This window comes from Chionomys nivalis, chromosome 16 (assembly GCF_950005125.1).
Source record: "Chionomys nivalis chromosome 16, mChiNiv1.1, whole genome shotgun sequence".
In the NCBI taxonomy this organism is placed as follows: Eukaryota; Metazoa; Chordata; class Mammalia; order Rodentia; family Cricetidae; genus Chionomys; species Chionomys nivalis.
The window spans coordinates 12,179,446-12,198,066 of NC_080101.1; the positions used below are offsets into that span (position 1 = coordinate 12,179,446).

The following is an 18,621-nucleotide window of genomic DNA, read 5'->3' on the forward strand; positions in this document are numbered from 1 at the left end:
CCTTCACTTCTTTCCTAAAACGATGCTGTTCAAGGTTGTGGTCCCTGGATGAGCCGCTGTTGCCAATACCCAATACCCAGTTGCTCCACAAAAATGCAAAATTTCTGTCCCTAACCCCGCCTTGGGGATCTGTATGCACGTTCAACATGGCGTGTCTGTGTAAGGTGTGTGTTCACATCTATTCATTTTTGCACTTCTTCCTTTCTCGCCCTGTCCTTATCCGACAAACCACTATGCATTTGAGGTAGTGACTAGGCACTCACTTAATTACCATGTCCTACTGGGGTAGCTTTTAAGTGAGTCGTGAATGGGAGATGCAGGTGGCTGATGAATGCCAACCTACACTGGGCTGTGGGGAGAAGGGACTGGCCCACTTGACCTTAGCGTTCACTGGAGCGGAGGAGACCAGGGTTTTATAAGCCTTCCTACAGCAGAATTCTTTTCTGAACTCCATCTTCAGACTTCTTCCGCTTTCTGCATGTTTCTAGGAGACTTTAAGAGAGTGACTACCCCGTGGGTAGTTAAAAAAATGTCATTCGTGGGCATGCTTAGTGTAGTAGTCAGGAGCACAGGGTCCTAGAAATAACCTCTCCACTAACAACCCCCAACTGTGGGAAGGGAACTGTAGAGTTTATCTACTTCTTTTGTGAAAATGAAAGAATGAAGTTAGTCTTTAAAAAGTTCTATTAGCTGGGGATGGTGGCTCATGATTTTAATCCCAGCACTTGGACAGGCAAATCTGTGAGTTCAAAGCCAGCCTGGTCTATTTAAGTGAGTTTCATGACAGCCAGGATTGTGTGGAGAGTACAGAGAGACCTTGTTTGTTTGTTTTAAAGAATCTTTAAACTTTAACTATTCTTGCCTTAGGAGAATGAAGATGCACAGCAGCTAAGGCTGGGGATGCAGCTCACTTGGTAGGTTGCTTACTTAGCCCTAGTTCAGCATAGCAAAACTGCCCCTATGTCAGGAATCCCAGCACTGAGGAGGTGGGGAGGTTAGTGGAGGCAAACTCATCCTCAACTTAGTCAATCTGAGGTCAGTGTAAACTACGTGAGAACCTGGGAATCTTTCTCAAAGAAGAGGAGGGTCAAGGGGAGAGAAGGGAGGATGGGAGAGGAAGGAGGAGGGGAAAGTGGAGGGGAAGGAGGAGGGGGAAGAAGAGAATATATACAGTAGGATTGCCAAAAAGAACTATTTCTCAAAAATTTTTATTACCTTTTAAAAAATGTTGTGGCTTGTTTGCTTGCTTGTTTGTTTTGTTGAGACAATGCCTTGCAAGGTCTTAAATTTTCCATTTTTTGACCTCAGATTCCTGGGTTCGAAGATTACAGGTAAGTGCCACCCTGTGCCTTAGTGTTGTTTGAAGGCCACTTGCTTTAGGCTTGCATCTTTAAGTCTTTCTTAGCTACTCAAGTCCTAACATTTAGTGTAGTTACAAACCGGAACCTAACTCTGCCAATGCAAACACTTCCCTCAAGAAAAACACAAAAACATTTCAATCTGTCTGTGAAAAAAAAAAGTAGTGTTGCCAAGAAAAACGAAAGTAGAGTCGGGAGCAACGAATAAAAGTGACAGTGTGTTGAGGCTCGGGTGGGGAGAGCGCCAGGGACAGCTGGGCTCAGGTCCCAGGGGCCAGGCGCAGGCGCTCTCCAGGGTCCTGAAGGCGGGAGCGGCCGCGGGCACTCTCGGCCCTGGCTTGGTTCCCGGAGTGGTAGTCACCCGGCCAGCCTGTTTTCTTTTGTCGGTGGAAGCCCTGTGGGAAGGGATTGTCTGGGGATGTGGGGTGGAGGCAGGGAAACCTAGCAACCCATTCTCATTCATGAGGCCTTTTCTGGGAAGCCGCCCAGCCAAGGCTGATTTGTCTCTGTTGTTTGTATGCGCAGGGAAGAATTGATCTGGGTTTACATTTCCGCGTAAGTACACTCAGTGAGTGTCGCTTTCCTTCACGACCATTTCTTGGGGGGAATGGGGTCATCCTACAATTTTCGATCTCCAGGTTCACAGGCCCCCTCACCTGCCTTCTGCCATGGTGCACTTCTTTTGCGAATGGAGCTATGAGTACTGGAGATTTGTGGAGAAATGCCAGGGTAAGTCACTTGTGCAGGGTAAGTTAGCCATTTGGAAAACTCAGACTTGCCACCCCATCCAGAGACCGAGGATCGCCTTGCCTTGAGAGGGGGCAGTGAACGTATCCCTGTCTCTGTCTCTCTGTCTCTGTCTCTCTGTCTCTGTCTCTCTGTCTCTGTCTCTCTCTGTCTCTCTCTCTCGTGTGTGTGTGTGTGTGTTGGTGGCAGTGGGTTGTTCAACGCATGCCAACACACTTAGATGCCCTAAGGGGCCGGACCTGGGCAGTTCTTATGGGCGCAGCTACCTGGACCATGGACCTGGGTCGCTCCTGGTTCCTGAGTCCCAGGGCAGTCCCAGACCCTTCGCCAACCTGTGCAGGACGCCAGCAGTTGGCTGGAGCTAGAAAGTTAAAACGGGATTGGCTTCTTCCCAGCGACCTACACCTGGACGGTGCCCAGCCTCAACCATGGCTACTCGTCCACGCCCTCTCACGGGGGAAAGTTAGAATGCAGTCAAAACGCTGCCAGCGCTTGGCACACTTCCGAGACTGTTTGGACTGCCTCCAATGGGCCTGAAAAAGCTTAACGCCTTTTGTAGACCCCAGCGTTTGGTGTCATAGTGTTTGTGAAAATTCGACCCTCTCTTATCCTCCCCTATTCCCAGCCGGTCTTCTCCAGTCTCTCTCAAGCTCCTTCCCTGGGTATGCCTCATTAAGCATTTTGCTCTGGTCTTCTGCTTCAACACAGAGACTCTTTTGAAGGAGCTGTGGAAGTGTTCAGGCAGAATAAGAGTCCTAAAAGATCCCAGAGAAACAAAGTTTGCTCTCGTTTGCTCATCTGGAGACACCATTTGGGTTCCTTAGACAATTCTGGTCTTAAACCTCCTGCTCTGGAAACCTGGCTGGGACCCCGAGTGTAAGACGGTAGGTGTGCATGGTAGTGATCTCTAGGCCCCAACAGCATGGACAGAGAGGGCCACAGAGTATTGATACAGTCACAAAATTCGGTCTGAGGAAAGCTATCTCAGAAGAGACCTTCAGCAGTCTGCCTGACCGCCCCCCCCCCCACCAGCCCACCTCCTGGATGCTGGAAATTGAACACAGGTACATTACATGCTACACAGGTGCCCTACCACAAGCCTTACCTCCAGTCTCCTGGTTGTCAGTGTTTTAAACTCACTTTTAAATAGCTCTTCATATTCACAGATTGCTCTGTGCTACCAGCTGGTGTGATCCTTCCCAGTTTATATCTTGAAATTTGGACCCCGAGCACCTCAGGACCTTGCTTGGAAGCAGAGTCATTGCAAATGTTATTAGTCAAGGTGAGGTCATGCCGGAGGAGGATGGCTGTATTCTGCTGAGTGGTCTCTTTATAAAAAGGGAGGATGTGGGCCCACCCTTGCACGTAGGGAGATGCTGTATAGACATGGAGACAGATTTTAGGGTGATGTGTCTACAACCCAAGCAATGCCAGAGACTCTTAGCAAAATGCTAGAGCTCAGATTAGGCCTAGGACAGATTCTCCCTCAGAAGGAATTTGACCTCCAGATTGCAACACGGAAACCCTGGCTGAGTTTCCAGCCTGCTTGTCCTGTCCTGCAGACTGGCATCAGTTCTCATTGGAATTTGCAAGCTGTTGTCTTGTTTCAGACTTTAGGCTTGTCAGTGTTCTCAACTTCCTGAAGCTTAAATCTTTCCAAAACATACAGCCCTCACATATATTCACATGTATATGTGTAAGTACATATGAGAGAAGTTAGTAAGAATCTTCTCTCTTGTGTTTATCTCTGTCTTGATAGTACCCAAAACAGAGCTTGCCCCTCAGTAAAGGGTTCAATACATAGTCAGTGAAAGAAATTAAAAATCCCTCAGCCAGATAGGGCACAGGATTTCTAAATATGCTATAGCGTGGATGAATCTTGAACATTTTATGCTAAGTGAAAGAAGCCAGATACAGGAAGACAAATATTACAAGAATCCGTTCATAGGAGGTACCAAGAACAGGCAAATTTAGAAAAGAAATTAGAGCAGAGGTTGCTAGGGACTGAAGAGAAGGGAGAGTGAAGTTATTGTTTGTTTGGAAAGAAAAAATTTTAGAAGTAGGTAATGGTAATAGGTGTAAAACATGATAAATAAAGCTAACGCCATGGACTCATTTAGCTAAAATGGCTAATCCTGCAAATGGTGTGTTGCTTCTATTTCACTGCAATGAATGGAATCACTTCCAGACTGCAAGGGGGTGGAGAGAGAGCTCAATGGCAGAGCACTGGCCAGGATGCACCAAGCCTGAGTCCAAACAAGCAAGGGAACAAACAAACTCTTCCAGGCATGAGCTTCCGGTCCACCAGGGACAAAGGGAGGGCACAGCAGGTTGACGCTCATTCTGTCCCTGAGTTTTCACTCTCCCAGGTTCTCTCACATTGATGAATGTTGTCACTATTCAGAGTGTTTGTAAGATACACACTGCCTAGTATAATTCTCCTCTTAGTATTTGCTGGAAGGTAGATTATAGCATAGACAAGTAGAAAGAACTATCTGAAAGAGACACAGAAGCAGGGCATGGGTAGAAAGGGTAGAAGGGTGTTTCATTCTACTACACTTTTGCTACATTTTTTTTGAATAAGGATAGTCCCCATATGGTCATATATTTCAGTGCGTATGGAGTGGCACTATTTAAAAGGATTAAGAGGTATGACTCTGTTGGAGGAAATATGTCACTGGGGGTGGCCTCTGAGCTTTTAAATTCTTTTTTTTGTTTGTTTGTTTGTTTTGTTTTGTTTTTCGAGACAAGGTTTCTCTGTAGCTTTGAAGCCTGTCCTGGAACTAGCTCTTGTAGAACAGGTTGGCCTCAAACTCACAAAGATCCGCCTGCCTCTGCCTCCTGAGTGCTGGGATTAAAGGCGTGCGCCACCACCACCCAGCTGCCTCTGATGTTTTTTTTTTTTTTTTTTTTTTTTTTTTTTGGTTTTTCGAGACAGGGTTTCTCTGTAGCTTTGGTGCCTGTCCTGGAACTAGCTCTTGTAGACCAGGCTGCCAGGTTGGCCTCGAACTCCCAGAGATCCGCCTGCCTCTGCCTCCCAAGTGCTGGGATTAAAGGCGTGCGCCACCACCGCCCGGCCCCTCTGAGGTTTTAAAAGCCCAAGCTAGTCCCAGTATCTCTCTTTTCCTGCTGCCTGTGGATACAAATGTAGAACTCTCAGTTCCTGCCTCTGTGCCTCCTACCATGATGATAATGACCTAACTGCTCAAACTGTAAGTCAGTCCCAACTAAACCCTTTCCTTTATAAGAGTTGCTGTGGTCATGGTGTCTCTTCATAGCATCAGAACACTGACTGAAATACAAGGTCTCCATACATAGCCTAGGTTAACCTCATCCTTACAACCCTGCAGCCTCAGCCCTCTAAACGCTAGTATTAAACACACACACACACACACGCACACACACTCCATATCATAACACCTCTAAGTTCAATTAACAAATACTCAATACAACACAATTGGATCCTGTCATTTGCTTCCTTTCAACTTTTTTTTAGCAACTTCCTATTGCTTTTTAAATAAATCTAACATCTTCTAAACGATCCACTTACCAGGTTTATTCTACATAATTCTTCCTATCCTCTAACTCACCAAACCTTCAAGAAGGATGCCCACGTTCTTTCTTACTCATGTCGAATTCCAAGCCCTTCAGGAAAACAATATAGAAAATATATAATAAATAGTGTTGAAAGAATGACTAAAGGAGGGCATACACACACACACACACACACACACACACGAGGGGGCAAGGAAAAGGGAAAGGCTAACAGTGAAGCTTCTTATTTAGAATCAGCACATGTGAGCCATCTCACCACGGAGCCCAGATTGGCATCACACTAATTGACTTCTGCCTCAGCATCAAGTGGGCTTGGATTATAGGCTTGAATCCTTTAGTAGATTAATTTTAAAGCATTGTATTTTATCTCTTCTTCAATGTCAGCATATCAGAGACTGGGATAAACACTGTCCCAGTTGTACAGGAAAGCCTCATAGGTAAGAGGTTTATCATAATGGGTATTCAGAAAAGGCCTGATGCCAAAGGGAGCACCTGCTGGATCTCACAATTTCATGCTGGTAGATCCAGAAAATCAACAAACAAAATGGCAAGAACAAGTGAAGACACTGTGTGTTCCAAGTGGACAATTTGCGGGAGGGCTCTGCAGGGCTGTCTGGGCTTTGTAGCTTTTTCCAGCAGTGTCTAATGTAGTGAGCTCTCTGAAGCCTTACTTTGCCATGCAGAGGCCTGTTATTCTCTGCTTTTCTTCCTTTTCTGGCCTGGCTGCTGAAAAAAAATTGTAAGCAGTCGTTGATTTCTTTGAGTGACTGAATTAGACCGCTTTGCTTAGCATTTTAAAGGGTTCTTTTTCTTAGGGAAGTTGGAGGTTGACAGTGTTTTTGAAATGATACATTTCAAGAGCTATTCAGGATTCATAACTAACATCAACTTTTTTTTTAGGGCACATGAGTGTTTGAAAGAAGATTTTTAAAAACAGTTTTAATTTGAAGAAGTCAAGAAATAACAAAACTGCACATTATGGTAGGAATGAAGCAGAGAAACAATTTTTTGTCTACTAATGTATTGATCAGTCAGCATTGATTTGATTCTTACTACGTGCCTAGTAAGCATGAGCGCCACGTGTAGGAGATAACGAAGTCAGCTGCTTCTGGAAAGAAACTGTCTACAAACCAAGCATATTGGCTTCCAGAGGCTCCCAGGACTTCATGGACCCTGGACACACAGGTGCAGGTTCTCTGAGAACATTTGAAGACTCTGTGTCTTTAAACTTGTTCAGATCCTGACTCCTCCACTGCTGGGGATTTAATCCAGGGCCAGGGGCATGCTAGGCAAGCATTATGCAAGTGAGCCACTCCCCAACTCCAACATTTTGGCATGCTTATCTCATTTGATCCTTTTTCAAAGCAACATATTAAATGTATATGTGGGTGTTTGTGTTAATTTTTTTAATTTAATTTTTTTAACCCACCCACACATTCTTTGTCAAATACAGGATAGACAGGAAGATGTAAATTTTTCTTTTCTTTTTTTTTTTTTTTTTTTTTAGTTTTTCGAGACAGGGTTTCTCTGTAGCTTTGGTGCCCGTCCTGGAACTAGCTCTTGTAGACCAGGCTGGCCTCGAACTCCCAGAGATCCGCCTGCCTCTGCCTCCCGAGTGCTGGGATTAAAGGCGTGTGCCACCACTGCCCGGCTCGTAAATTTTTCTTTTAGTTATGATTATAAAACTCATGAACAACAGGATCAAAATACAGGAAACCAAACATTCAAGCTAGGACTCGGTGTGATATAAGCAAAGTAACTTAAAAATTTTTTAAATTGTTTGCCTTACTTTTTATAGATGATAAAACCAAGGCTCAGAGAATGAAACCCAACCTAGATCTCATTATAAAAAACCCAGTCCTTGCACTTCCAAAGACATTATTTTCTATGTAGTCTTACTTCTTTTTTTCAGTTTGTATTAAAAGGATGCTTATTACACAACTTTTTAGGTGCTTAATAAAAAGGAGTTGTCAAGTAATCAAACTTCCGTGAGTGACAGTCAAGCTTTGGGTCTTACTAGCTGGGACTCATACAACACTTGAACTTCTCTCAGTAGTCACCATTTGGTGTTCTTTTTCCCCTTGCTTTAGAAAAAAGGTGAGAGCCATTGTTGCACTGGTATGACATGCAAAACCAGTGCCAAGAAGCAGCGACTCAGGTTGGATCTTAACTGTGGGAGAAGGAATTTCAAAATGTGGTGAGGTCTCTGCTCCACCCCCAATTTCCTAACATCCAAAAGCGTTCACTTTTAATTCCCGTTGTGATTGCATTTCTGATGGACGAGCCAGGCAGAGTTGTAACTTGGCTTTTGGCCAAGACTGCTTAGAAAATAAGGACCTAGGAAAGAAGATGGGAGCCACAGAATCACCAACGGAATTTCTCTGTAATCAACAGAAGAAATCAGTGACAGACATTATCCATAAAGTGCAAAGACCATGACGATATATCAAATAGTTAAGAAAAGAATGACCAGTGAAATAAGGCATTGCTTGGAAGAAAGGATCAGTGTTTGCTAGCGACTTCCCTCACTTCCGGAAGTGTGGCTGAGATTTGAAGTAGAATAGAGTATGGTTCTGAGGAAGGGCTAAAAAGAGCTCCAAACTCCAAGTTGCTGTTCATGAATGTGTGTTCCTGCGTGTTCAGGTATCCTGCTGGATCAACCTGACCTTTCATAAGAGAAGAGAAAAGCTTACAGAAAACCCCCATAATCCATCCATGTCCTATACGCAGTAAGTGGTCTATGACTCTAGACCCTATTTGGAAGGACCCACCCACACATTCTTTGCCCAATACAGGGTGGACAATGAAGACGTGAATTTTTCTTTTAGTTATGATTATAAAACTTATGAACAACAGAATCAAAATACAAGAAACCAAACATCCAAGCCAGGACTTGGTGTGATATGAGCAAAACAATCTTAAGGTTTTCAAAATACATGGCAATGGGCAGGAATAATTGACCCGGGTCTAGAAACCACTGCCCTGGACCAGTTTTTCCCTCCTGGGGATCTGATGTGAGAACTTGGGGGTGGAGCAGTTGAAGTCTTTCTGGTGTCAGGTTGTCTTTTGAGACCTCCCACACGCTCAAGACCTCAGGCCCAGAGCCATCAGCCTCTTGTGTCCTGGCTGATTATTTTTCTCTCCTAGTCATACGAACTCTTTTGTTTTTTTAGAAAACTCACTGATCTGAAACTTGCTGTATAGGCCACCTATCTCTCCCTCCCAAGTGGCAATATTGAAGGTGTGCACCACCGTGCCTTGCCATTCGTATGCATTTTAAACAGGTAGTTAAAAAAATATTTCTAGATTCTATACCTATGGTTTTAACTCATTTGCAGTTTTATTTTGAATCAATATCCTTAGATTGATCTGTCACTTGAAAATGAATCCTGGAAATTTTTATTGTTGCAAATTCAGAATCATGTGAGAAAAATATATTCTGTGGAAAAGCATCATTTTCTATATAAGCAATGCCAAATTAAAAAATGATACTGGGAGCTGGAGAGATGGCTCAGTGGTTAAGAGCATTGCCTGCCCTTCCAAAGGTCCTGAGTTCAATTCCCAGCAACCACATGGTGGCTCACAACCATCTGTATTGAAGTCTGGTTCTCTCTTCTGGACTGCAGACATACAGACAGAATAAATAAATAAATATTAAAAAATGATACTGTCTATGATTTGAGTTCCATTGTATGTAAGATTTGATGACATATTTACTAACTTAAAAATTCCTTTTCAGTCATTTTAATAAAGTTGCTATAAAAATCATCCTGTAGCTAGAATATGACATGTATCTGGCATCCCAGCACTTGAGAAATAGAGGCAGGAGGTCAGGAGTTCAAGGTTCTTGTCAGTGACATAGGGAATTTGAGGCCAATCTGGGCTATTTATTATAGAGCCAGACTCACTACTCCCCCAAAATGAACTATCATGTGAAAGTTTTGAAAACAAATTCCTGAGTGGCTTAAGTTTGATCTGAATTATATTTATTCACAGAATGAAAAAAAAGGGCTTCTCTGTAACTATATGAGTTATTCATGAAATTCCCAGTACAAATTTATCTACATCACACTGTTCAGTTTTCTGTGTGATACTGTACAGAAATACATTGTACAATATATAAACAGAAATACTGTACAGTGTTTGAACTGATTTTATTGTAAGATCGACCTTAAAGACCTCTAGACAAGTCCTCTACCACTGAACTGTATTTCCAGGCTTTTTGTTTAGGTTCATGGTTTTATGATTGTTGTCTGTTACAGTGGAGAAGGCATGGTGGAAGCCTCCCCTAGCCGGGACAGCAAGGACAGGCAGGAGGTTGCTTGCTTATATCTGAGTGGGTCAGGACACAGAGAAAGGAGCATGCTGGCACTCACCTGGATTTTTCCTTTTCCTTTTTCTTTTTAAAATGTGTGTGTGTGTTTGGCAACTCAGCCACAGGTTGGTATCACTCACAATTGGTTAGTCCTTCCTGGAAATGCCCTCAGGCAGACACAAAGGTCTGCCTCCGTGGTGATCCTAAGTCCAGTCCAGCTGATGGTGAAGATTAACCATCCTGGTGTCCCAATCAGAATTCAAATATGATTTATAGATGCTCAGATTATGGTTTCATTGGAGGGTGTGGTACATGTTTGTGTTGTATTATTAATGTTTACTGGCACCTTGGGCTTTTCCACATTCCCAGCCTATTCTGCAGTTAGATTGACCATGGGCCTAGCTCTGATCATGGAATACACTTAGTGAAGCCATGGGACCCACCTTCCTGTGATATCTTAGGTCTTGATTGTTACTGTAGCCTCCCTCGCAGGCACAGATGGGTTGCCTGAGATGGGTTCCCATTTACTACATTTCTGCCGCTAACACAAAGTACTATGGGCTAGATTACAAAAGGAAGTTTATTTGGCTCCTGATCTCAGTGACTAGTAAATTCAAGGACATCTGCTGGGCTGGGCTGTATCATGGTAAATGTGGAAAGTTAACAAGAGAGGGTGGACGAGAGCCACAGGTGCTGCTGTAGCAAACCTCTGCTGGGACAATTAACTCATTCCTGGGACAAGGACGTTAATTGTGCCGGCTACACCTTTATGACCAATCACTTCCTGCTAAGCCCTGTGCCCCAACAGTGTCACCTAGGGATCAAACCTCTAACATGTGGTTGGGGAACACATCCAAACCACAGCAGAAGCTACCTTGAAGAATTAACATCTGGCACCTCCTGTTTGCCGGTAAAGGGGAAGTCTCTTTGGGGTTCATGACAAAATCATTCACTAAACTCTATGAACATTTTATGAGGCATTGAGAAGGTGATCATTTGCCATTCTCCTTTAAAAGGATCACTTTTTTCATTTATCACTGCAAAGACATTGACTATTAGATTATTGGACTATGAGACTATATCAGTGCAAAGATATTGACTATTAGATTATTAGACTATTAGACTATATCAGTGCAAAGATATTGACTATTAAATACCTCATCAACTTAAAGCATTGTCCAGATAGCTGTGGAACAAAAGTCTCAGAGATATAACCAAGACTTTCTGTGACAAGCTAAAGTATTATTTGGCTTTTTTTGTTTAATTTGTTTTATCCTTAAAACTCTGTTTTCTATTTTGTTCTTACTTAAAATAGTAAATTTTGTGTAATTATGAGGTGCAGTATGATGTTTTTATGTATGAACGAACACATGTTAAATGATTAAATCGTCAGGTTTATTAACATGCTTCATCTCACCTACTTGTGATTTTGGGGGGATAGAGGATGTTCAAAACTCTCTAGTGTCCTTGCAATAAACAATTTAGGAGTTTTAACTGTAGTCATCATGCTCTGTAACAAAACTCAAACTCCTGGGTCTACAGCCTGTTGAGTACATCCATGTCTGCCTCAACTGGAAGGATTTCACACTAAGTCCCGGACTGCTTGAACCCACGCAGGACAAATATGGCAGACAGAATTCCAAGGAAACTCAAAGTGAGCCTTTCAAGAATGCCAGAAGAGCTAAGTTAACTGCTATGAAGTTATTTTCAGAGAACGTTGAGAAAGAAAAGACACAGCTTTGGGCTCAGTTAATTTGTCGCTTGTCCGGAAGAAGGATGGAGTAACATTGCCTTCAGAACACATTGATGGGAAGATCCTGGATGCCACCAGGATGATCACTTTCTGACTAAGGCATTTTTCCTGTCTTCCTTCCTTCAAATTTTCCTTCCACAAAGCACTGCGTTTTAGCAGCTGCTCTTGGAGTCCTTGAAATTCATTTTTCTGTTGAATTTTTTCCTTTAAAGATTCATTTATTTATTACGTATACAACATTTTGCCTCCATGTATGCCCCACACCAGAAGAGGGTGCCAGACCTCATTACAGATGACTGTGAGCCACGATGTGGTTGCTGAGAATTGAACTCAGGACCTCTGGAAGAACAGCCAATGCTCTTAACCACTGAGCCATCTCTCCAGCACCCTCACTGCTTGAGGTTTTAACACTCAGATCAAGCAATCACAGAGGGCTGGAAGAAGAGAGCATTTTGGACCACAGTTCTGGAAAGGTATTTGCATTGGGATGAGGTAAAAGTTATGCTGAAGAAACAGCTCTCTTGCCGGGTGATGGTGGCGCACGCCTTTAATCCCAGCACTCGGGAGGCAGAAGCAGGCGGATCTCTGTGAGTTCAAGACCAGCCTGGTCTACAGAGCTAGTTCCTGTCTCAAAAAACAAAAAACAAAACAAAACAAACAAACAAAAAAAAAAGAAACAGCTCTCTTGTCTCATCCTTGGCCATATTTATTACCAGGCCAGAATACACACACAGTAGACATGCATGTCTGAATTTATATTCAGATACTGAGGTCTCACCAGACTGGCTGCAATGATGTCTGCCCTTCTCATGTCTCCTGCCTTGGAAAACTGCTGACCCAGGATGTATCTGGCCTCCCATTTCTACTCTTTGTCATGAAAGGAAGTAAAAACCCTAATGAAGAAAGGCATAGGAGAGTTTATGTCCATACACCATTTGAGGGAGAACTCATTTTGTGGTAAAATAGTGCCATGTTAGAAAATTTATAATCAATTCATGGTTCAGAAAGATTCATTGAGAATTCTGTATTCCAAAGCACAAGATTTCAGTTTACCAGTTCTCTTTTGAGACAGGGTCTTGAATTTGTTATGTAGCCAAGGGAGGTCTTGAATTACGGCTTGCACCTCCACCAAGTGCTGGCTTTACAGTTAGTTAGCATTTTCCTCTGAGGCTCTAGGGTCTTGGCAATTGGCCAGGCATGGTACCCCACACCTTTGATTACAGTACTTGGGAGGCAGAAGCAGACAAATTTCTATGAGTTCACGGTCAGCCTTGTCTACACAGTGAGTATCAGTACAACAAGGACTACACAGTAAGACACTGTTTAAAAAGAAAGAGGAAGAGGAGGAAGATAAAAGGACAGGATGCTGGGAATTCTAAAGGAAGCCTCATCGAGATTCTGGAAGAAAAAACTCAGAAGTCTTAGGAAATACCTGAAATTTACCAGACATACAAAAGCCCTCCCTCCTTAAGGATATACAAACATCAAGGGCTGCAAAGGAGATGCTCAGACCAGCTAAGCTACCCGAGGGAGACACCCTCCAACCTGTTCAGCTGCCTGAAAGTCCTGCAGTAAAAGGGAAGAGGTCCAGATTTCACGAGTTGTCACTCGTGCCTGAGTGGGCTTCTGGTGATGCTGCTGTGTTTGAGTTGTTCCTGCTCCTGTACGGAACCCCTCCACATGTGAGGAGGTCATCAGTTGTTGTCTACTTCATTCCCCTGAGACAGGGACTATTACAGAACAAGCAGCTCATCTATTTCAGACAGGCTGGCTGCCCAGTGAGTTCCTGGAATCTGCCCATTTCTATCACCTAATGATGAGATTACATGGAACCACGTTCAGCTTTTATGTGTATGCTGGGAATTCAAATACAAGGTTTCACATCAGGCACTTTTACTGGTTGACCCATCTTCCCAGTCTGCAGTCTACTTTCTAAATTGCTTTTGGCAACATCACTTTAGCACTGAAATCAGTCAGAAAACCCAGATTCATGTCACCGCTCATCTGACTTTTGATATCCCGTATGTAACCAACAGTATTTCCAAACTTGTTTTTTAACTTCTAAACCTGGTCTGACAGGCTCAATCTACTGACTTAATGAAGTTGGGCAAGGATGCAAATGGATGGAACAACCAGAAAAGCCACGATAATAAATGTAAGCAATTAGCATGTCGATAACATCAGTCTAACCTGTCTGCCAGATTTTCTTAAACCTTTTGTTCTGAAATCAGTATAAATTTGCAGGAAATTGCAATGTGCATTCAATTTAGCTCTAAGAAGATTGCATAACTTCAGTTCAATATCAAAACCAGGAGATCAACATTAGCACAGTTCATAGTGGCCACTCAGATTCCTCATGTATCACATACACTTGTGTGTTTGGGAATGTGTACATGGAGCTATGTGAGATTTTATCACATGCTAGATTTGTGGACCAGTCAAGAAAATCAAGATGTATCACTGCAAGGCCCCCACTAAGCCATTCTCCACTTTTTCTAGCTATACTCACCACTTTGCCTTCCTCTCTAATCTTTTTTTTTTAAATATTTATTTATTATGTATACAATATTCTGGTGCCAGAAGAGAGCACCAGACCTCATTACAGATGGTTGTGAGCCACCATGTGGTTGCTGGGAATTGAACTCAGGACCTTTGGAAGAGCAGGCAATGCTCTTAACCGCTGAGCCATCTCTACAGCCCCCTCATCTCTAATCTTGAGCAACAATTAATCTGTTCTCCATCTCTATTATTTTAGTCCAAGGATTGTATCTAAGTGGAATCATACAGTATGATCTTTGGGAATTAGCTTCTCATCCTTCGGCTTGCCTTGAGATCTGTAAGACTTGTATCAAACTGTTTCCTGATCTCACCCCCCACTGACAGCCTTCTGCACTCCTGTTGCAGCCCCAGAGAAACACTTCCACTACCAACCATCTTTTTCCAGATGAAATCAGTGTCCTGGGCAGTGCCTCCCCACCTCACTTGGCCCTATGCCAAAGATGTAAAATTTGTTGCAGATGCCTGAGCCTTTGTGCTTCAAGGTGTAGACCTTTCAGCCCTTGCTGTAGCTGTTACCCATAGGGAAGAACAGTGATTATTGAACAGAGTTGGGGGAGTAGTACCAAAGTAATAAAAGATGGAGTCACTGTTGCAAAGACAATTGATTTAAAAGCTAGATACAAAAATACTGGCCTTAAACTTGCTCAAGGTGTTGCCAATAACACAAATGAAGAGGCTGTCACTACTGTTGCTGTTTTGGCCTGTTCTGTTGCCAAGGAGGAGGTTGAGAAGATCAGCAAAGGTGCTAGCTAGTCCAGTGGAGAGCAGAAGAGGTGTGGTATTGGCTATTGACGCTGTCATTTCTGAACTTAAAAAAAAAAAAAAAAGAATAGTCTGAACCTGTGACAATTTTTGAAGAAACTGTTCAAGTTGTTATGATTTCTGCAAATGGAGACAAAGATATTCGAAGCATCATTTCTAATGTTGGAAGAAAGGGCGTCATCACAGGAAAGTATAAAAAAATCTGAATGGGCGGGACGGTGGTGGCGCACGCCTTTAATCCCAGCACTCGGGAGGCAGAGACAGGCGGATCTCTGTGAGTTCGAGACCAGCCTGGTCTACAAGAGCTAGTTCCATGACAGGCTCCAAAACCACAGAGAAACCCTGTCTCAAAAAACCAAAAAAGAAAAAAAAATCTGAATGATGAATTAGAAATTATTGAAGGACTAAAGTTTGGTAGAGGATTCGAGAGGTAAAAGTGTGAATTCCAAGATGCCCATGTTCTGTTGAAAGAAAAGAAATGTTCTAGTGTCCAGTCCATTGAACCTGGCGAGTGTTTATCAGAAGCCTTTGTTAAAGATGCTGCTGCAGAAGCTCTAAGCACAGTGGCTTTGAACAGTCTGAAAACTGGTCTTTAGGTTGTAGCAGCCAAAGCTCCTGGGGTTGGGGATAATAGGAAGAACCTGCTTGAAGATACGGCTGTTATTACTGGTGGTGCTGTCTTTGAAGAAGAGGGATTGAGGCTTAATCTTAACAATGCTCAAACTCAGGACTGAGAAAAGTTGGAGAGATTGTCACCAAAGACAATGTCATACTTTCCAGTGCAAAGGTGACAAAGCTGCAGTTGAAAATTACATCTATCCTTAACATGTGTATTTTTTCTTATTATTTCTAAATAATTCAGTATAATTCCTCTTTGAACAGTATTTTTATTATTTTAGGTATTATAAGTAATCTAGATATGAGTTAAAATATACTGGAGGATATGCATACATTATGCAAATGCCACACCATTTATATAAAAACTCTGAACATTTGCTGGCTTTTTTATCAAGTGAGTCCTATAACCAATCTCTGTTAGCACAAATTGAGGCACACACACACGCTTGTTGTTGTTTACTTTTTCAGAGTATCATTCAAGTTTTAGGAATCATTCAATTTTTAGGAATCTCTTTTGAATGTTGTTTATTTTTTGATACTTGCTAATGAAAAACGCCTAGTTGGTGGGTTATTAAATAAAGGAAAAAGAAGACAGACATAAAACCACACAAAATTGGGGCTAGGCATAGGTCTGGGAGGAGTTGGTGGTAAATTTGATCAAAGTATATTGTATGAAATTCTCAGAGAATTGATAAAATATTTATTAAAAATAAATAATTTCTACCCATGATAGCCTTTCATTTTAGTTTCAGTTTGGTTTCAATTTAGTGACAATGCTTAGCCACTTGTGGGGTGCACATTTTTATGTCAGGATATTAATGCTGGAGGATTTTGAGTTTGAGGCCAGTTTTTAGCTACCTGAAAACACCAAAAAATGACCAGTTAGCCGAATAAACCCTGTGCTTAGTTGGTGATGATGGGAGGAGTGGCAGAAATCCATACTGCTCACATACATCAGAAAAATAAAGTTATTTCTACAAAAAAGACTCACAATAAACTTATTTTCCTTATCTTTTACCCTGTCTTCTGCTTGTGTCAACTAGTTAAAATAACATCAGAGAAAAGATTTGGAGAATTAAGTGCAGAGTCTGCAACATAATGACCCGTATATAAGCCACGACTGAGGGACAGTGGTTGAGGGACAGCTGAGTTTTCCAGTGTTAACTAACGTATATGGACAGGTTTTCTATGGTCGGGTTTTGCAACATTTATTCCTGAGCTTTGCCAATTATTTCTTCAACATTGACACACGTACATTCTGCTCCATACCAATAACCTTTAAGAGACACGTCTATAAATAGTTAAGAGGATTTGCAGTCTTACATTGCATGTTCTGCAAAGAAACGTACAACACTGAACAGAATTGTCTCTATGGGAGCAATGCAGAAACTTGCGCTTAGGAAACTCACTTTCGGAAGCTATACAATTTCAGGACAGCACCTCTTAGTTCTTAAATATTCATGTCCCTGTAGAAATCTATCATTATTCTGTAGCAATGGTTTTAGAAATAAGTCTGTATTTTTCTTTTTCTTTTTTTTTTTTTTTTTGGATTTTCGAGACAGGGTTTCTCTGTAGCTTGTGGTTCCTGTCCTGGAACTAGCTCTTGTAGACCAGGCTGGTCTCGAACTCACAGAGATCCGCCTGTCTCTGCCTCCCGAGTGCTGGGATTAAAGGTGTGCGCCACCACCGCCCGGCGTCTGTATTTTTCTTTCACAATTATCTGGCATATGGTATTTATATCAAAGAAAAATATTCAAGAGTTAAAAGCAATAGTGAAAGAAACTAAGGATAGGTTTTCTGCTTTTAAAACAATTATCTCCTGAAAGCAAACAAGCAGCCAAACTGTGGGGAGGTAGCTCAGGGACTGAGCACCTTGTTAGCACTTGGGAGGCCAAGGTTCCCCTCTCAAGAACAAAAGCACAAAAGTAAACAAACCATTAAACAAAACAAAAACTCAACTCAAAAAGCAAGGGCAAAGGGAAGCTGTTTAGGATGTAGAAATCTGGACACCAGGTAATTTCCAAGTTTTTAGGTTTCCTGTAGATTGTTTCAAAAAATATTCCTGGTAAATCTTCATTAATCTACGGTGGATAATGATACTAAAATTGACTGCTGACTCTATAGTCTTTACAGATTAACCTTTCCCTGCCAGCGTCACTGGGGATTGTGAAGATCATCTTACCTTGACACCAGTCCCAGCCTGAGAATCCCCTGTATTTTCTGCGGCTTGGTGAATTCTGAGATTATAATCTCGCTCTGCTCTAAACAGGGGCAGCAACTGTGTCCAGGTAGCCTGCCTGGGAAGATGCCCTTCGAGGCACTCTTGGTTTTCTTGGGAAAGGCTAGGCATGTTTTCCCAACAAATGCCTCAGGCGGGTCTTGTCATCTGGTTTTACACCACTGGATCCTCTCTGTTCTTCGGTTGGCTAATGCCGGGCCATGTCTGAGTATGCTGGGGACCTTCCTGCAAAGCTACGCCAAGCAAAGCAAAAGGCTGATCCCTTCTGCGGATAAGCAGTGGCTTATCCAAGCCTTTTAGCTTTCTATTCCAGGTAGAGCTGCTTACTGAGTGTGTATGACATGACTGCCCTCTGTAGGCGAGTAAGTAAGTGTTCGTCTTTATAAGCCGCTGGACTGTAGCACTGTGTTCCAAGTGAGAAGGAGCTGAACAAAAGGCAGCAAGTCAAGTGTTGTGATGCTATCTGAGGGGACCTGTGAGGACACCCATCTGCTCACGGTACCTTTCTGGTTTTGCCTCACACCCTCGTGCCTTTCTGAAGGCAAAGCCCTTCAGACCTCCATGAAGCCAATGCCGCTGCTGCTCAGTGGTTGTGCCGCTACTGGGAGGAGCCTCGTTACAGGGACGTGCCGTCGAGTGAAACTTGGATACATCTGCAAGTGGCGCAAATACAGAAAGAAGAAAAAGTTGTGTTTTTAAAAAACTGTTATTATTT

At 42.7% G+C, this 18,621-nt stretch overlaps 1 protein-coding gene and 1 pseudogene across 2 annotated transcripts in view; one reads left to right on the forward strand and one right to left on the reverse strand.

Annotated features, from left to right (window-relative positions):
* Positions 1-18,017, reverse strand: part of Rgs20 (regulator of G protein signaling 20) — a 73,112-nt gene extending 55,095 nt beyond the window's left edge. For both annotated transcript variants that reach the window (XM_057790602.1, XM_057790600.1), the window contains exon 1: positions 17,850-18,017. In XM_057790602.1, the coding sequence (XP_057646585.1) occupies positions 17,850-18,017 (168 nt within the window). The remainder of the gene's footprint in view (positions 1-17,849) is intronic.
* LOC130888228 (60 kDa heat shock protein, mitochondrial-like) lies at positions 147-15,957 on the forward strand (annotated as a pseudogene).
* Positions 18,018-18,621: the final 604 nt, after the last annotated feature.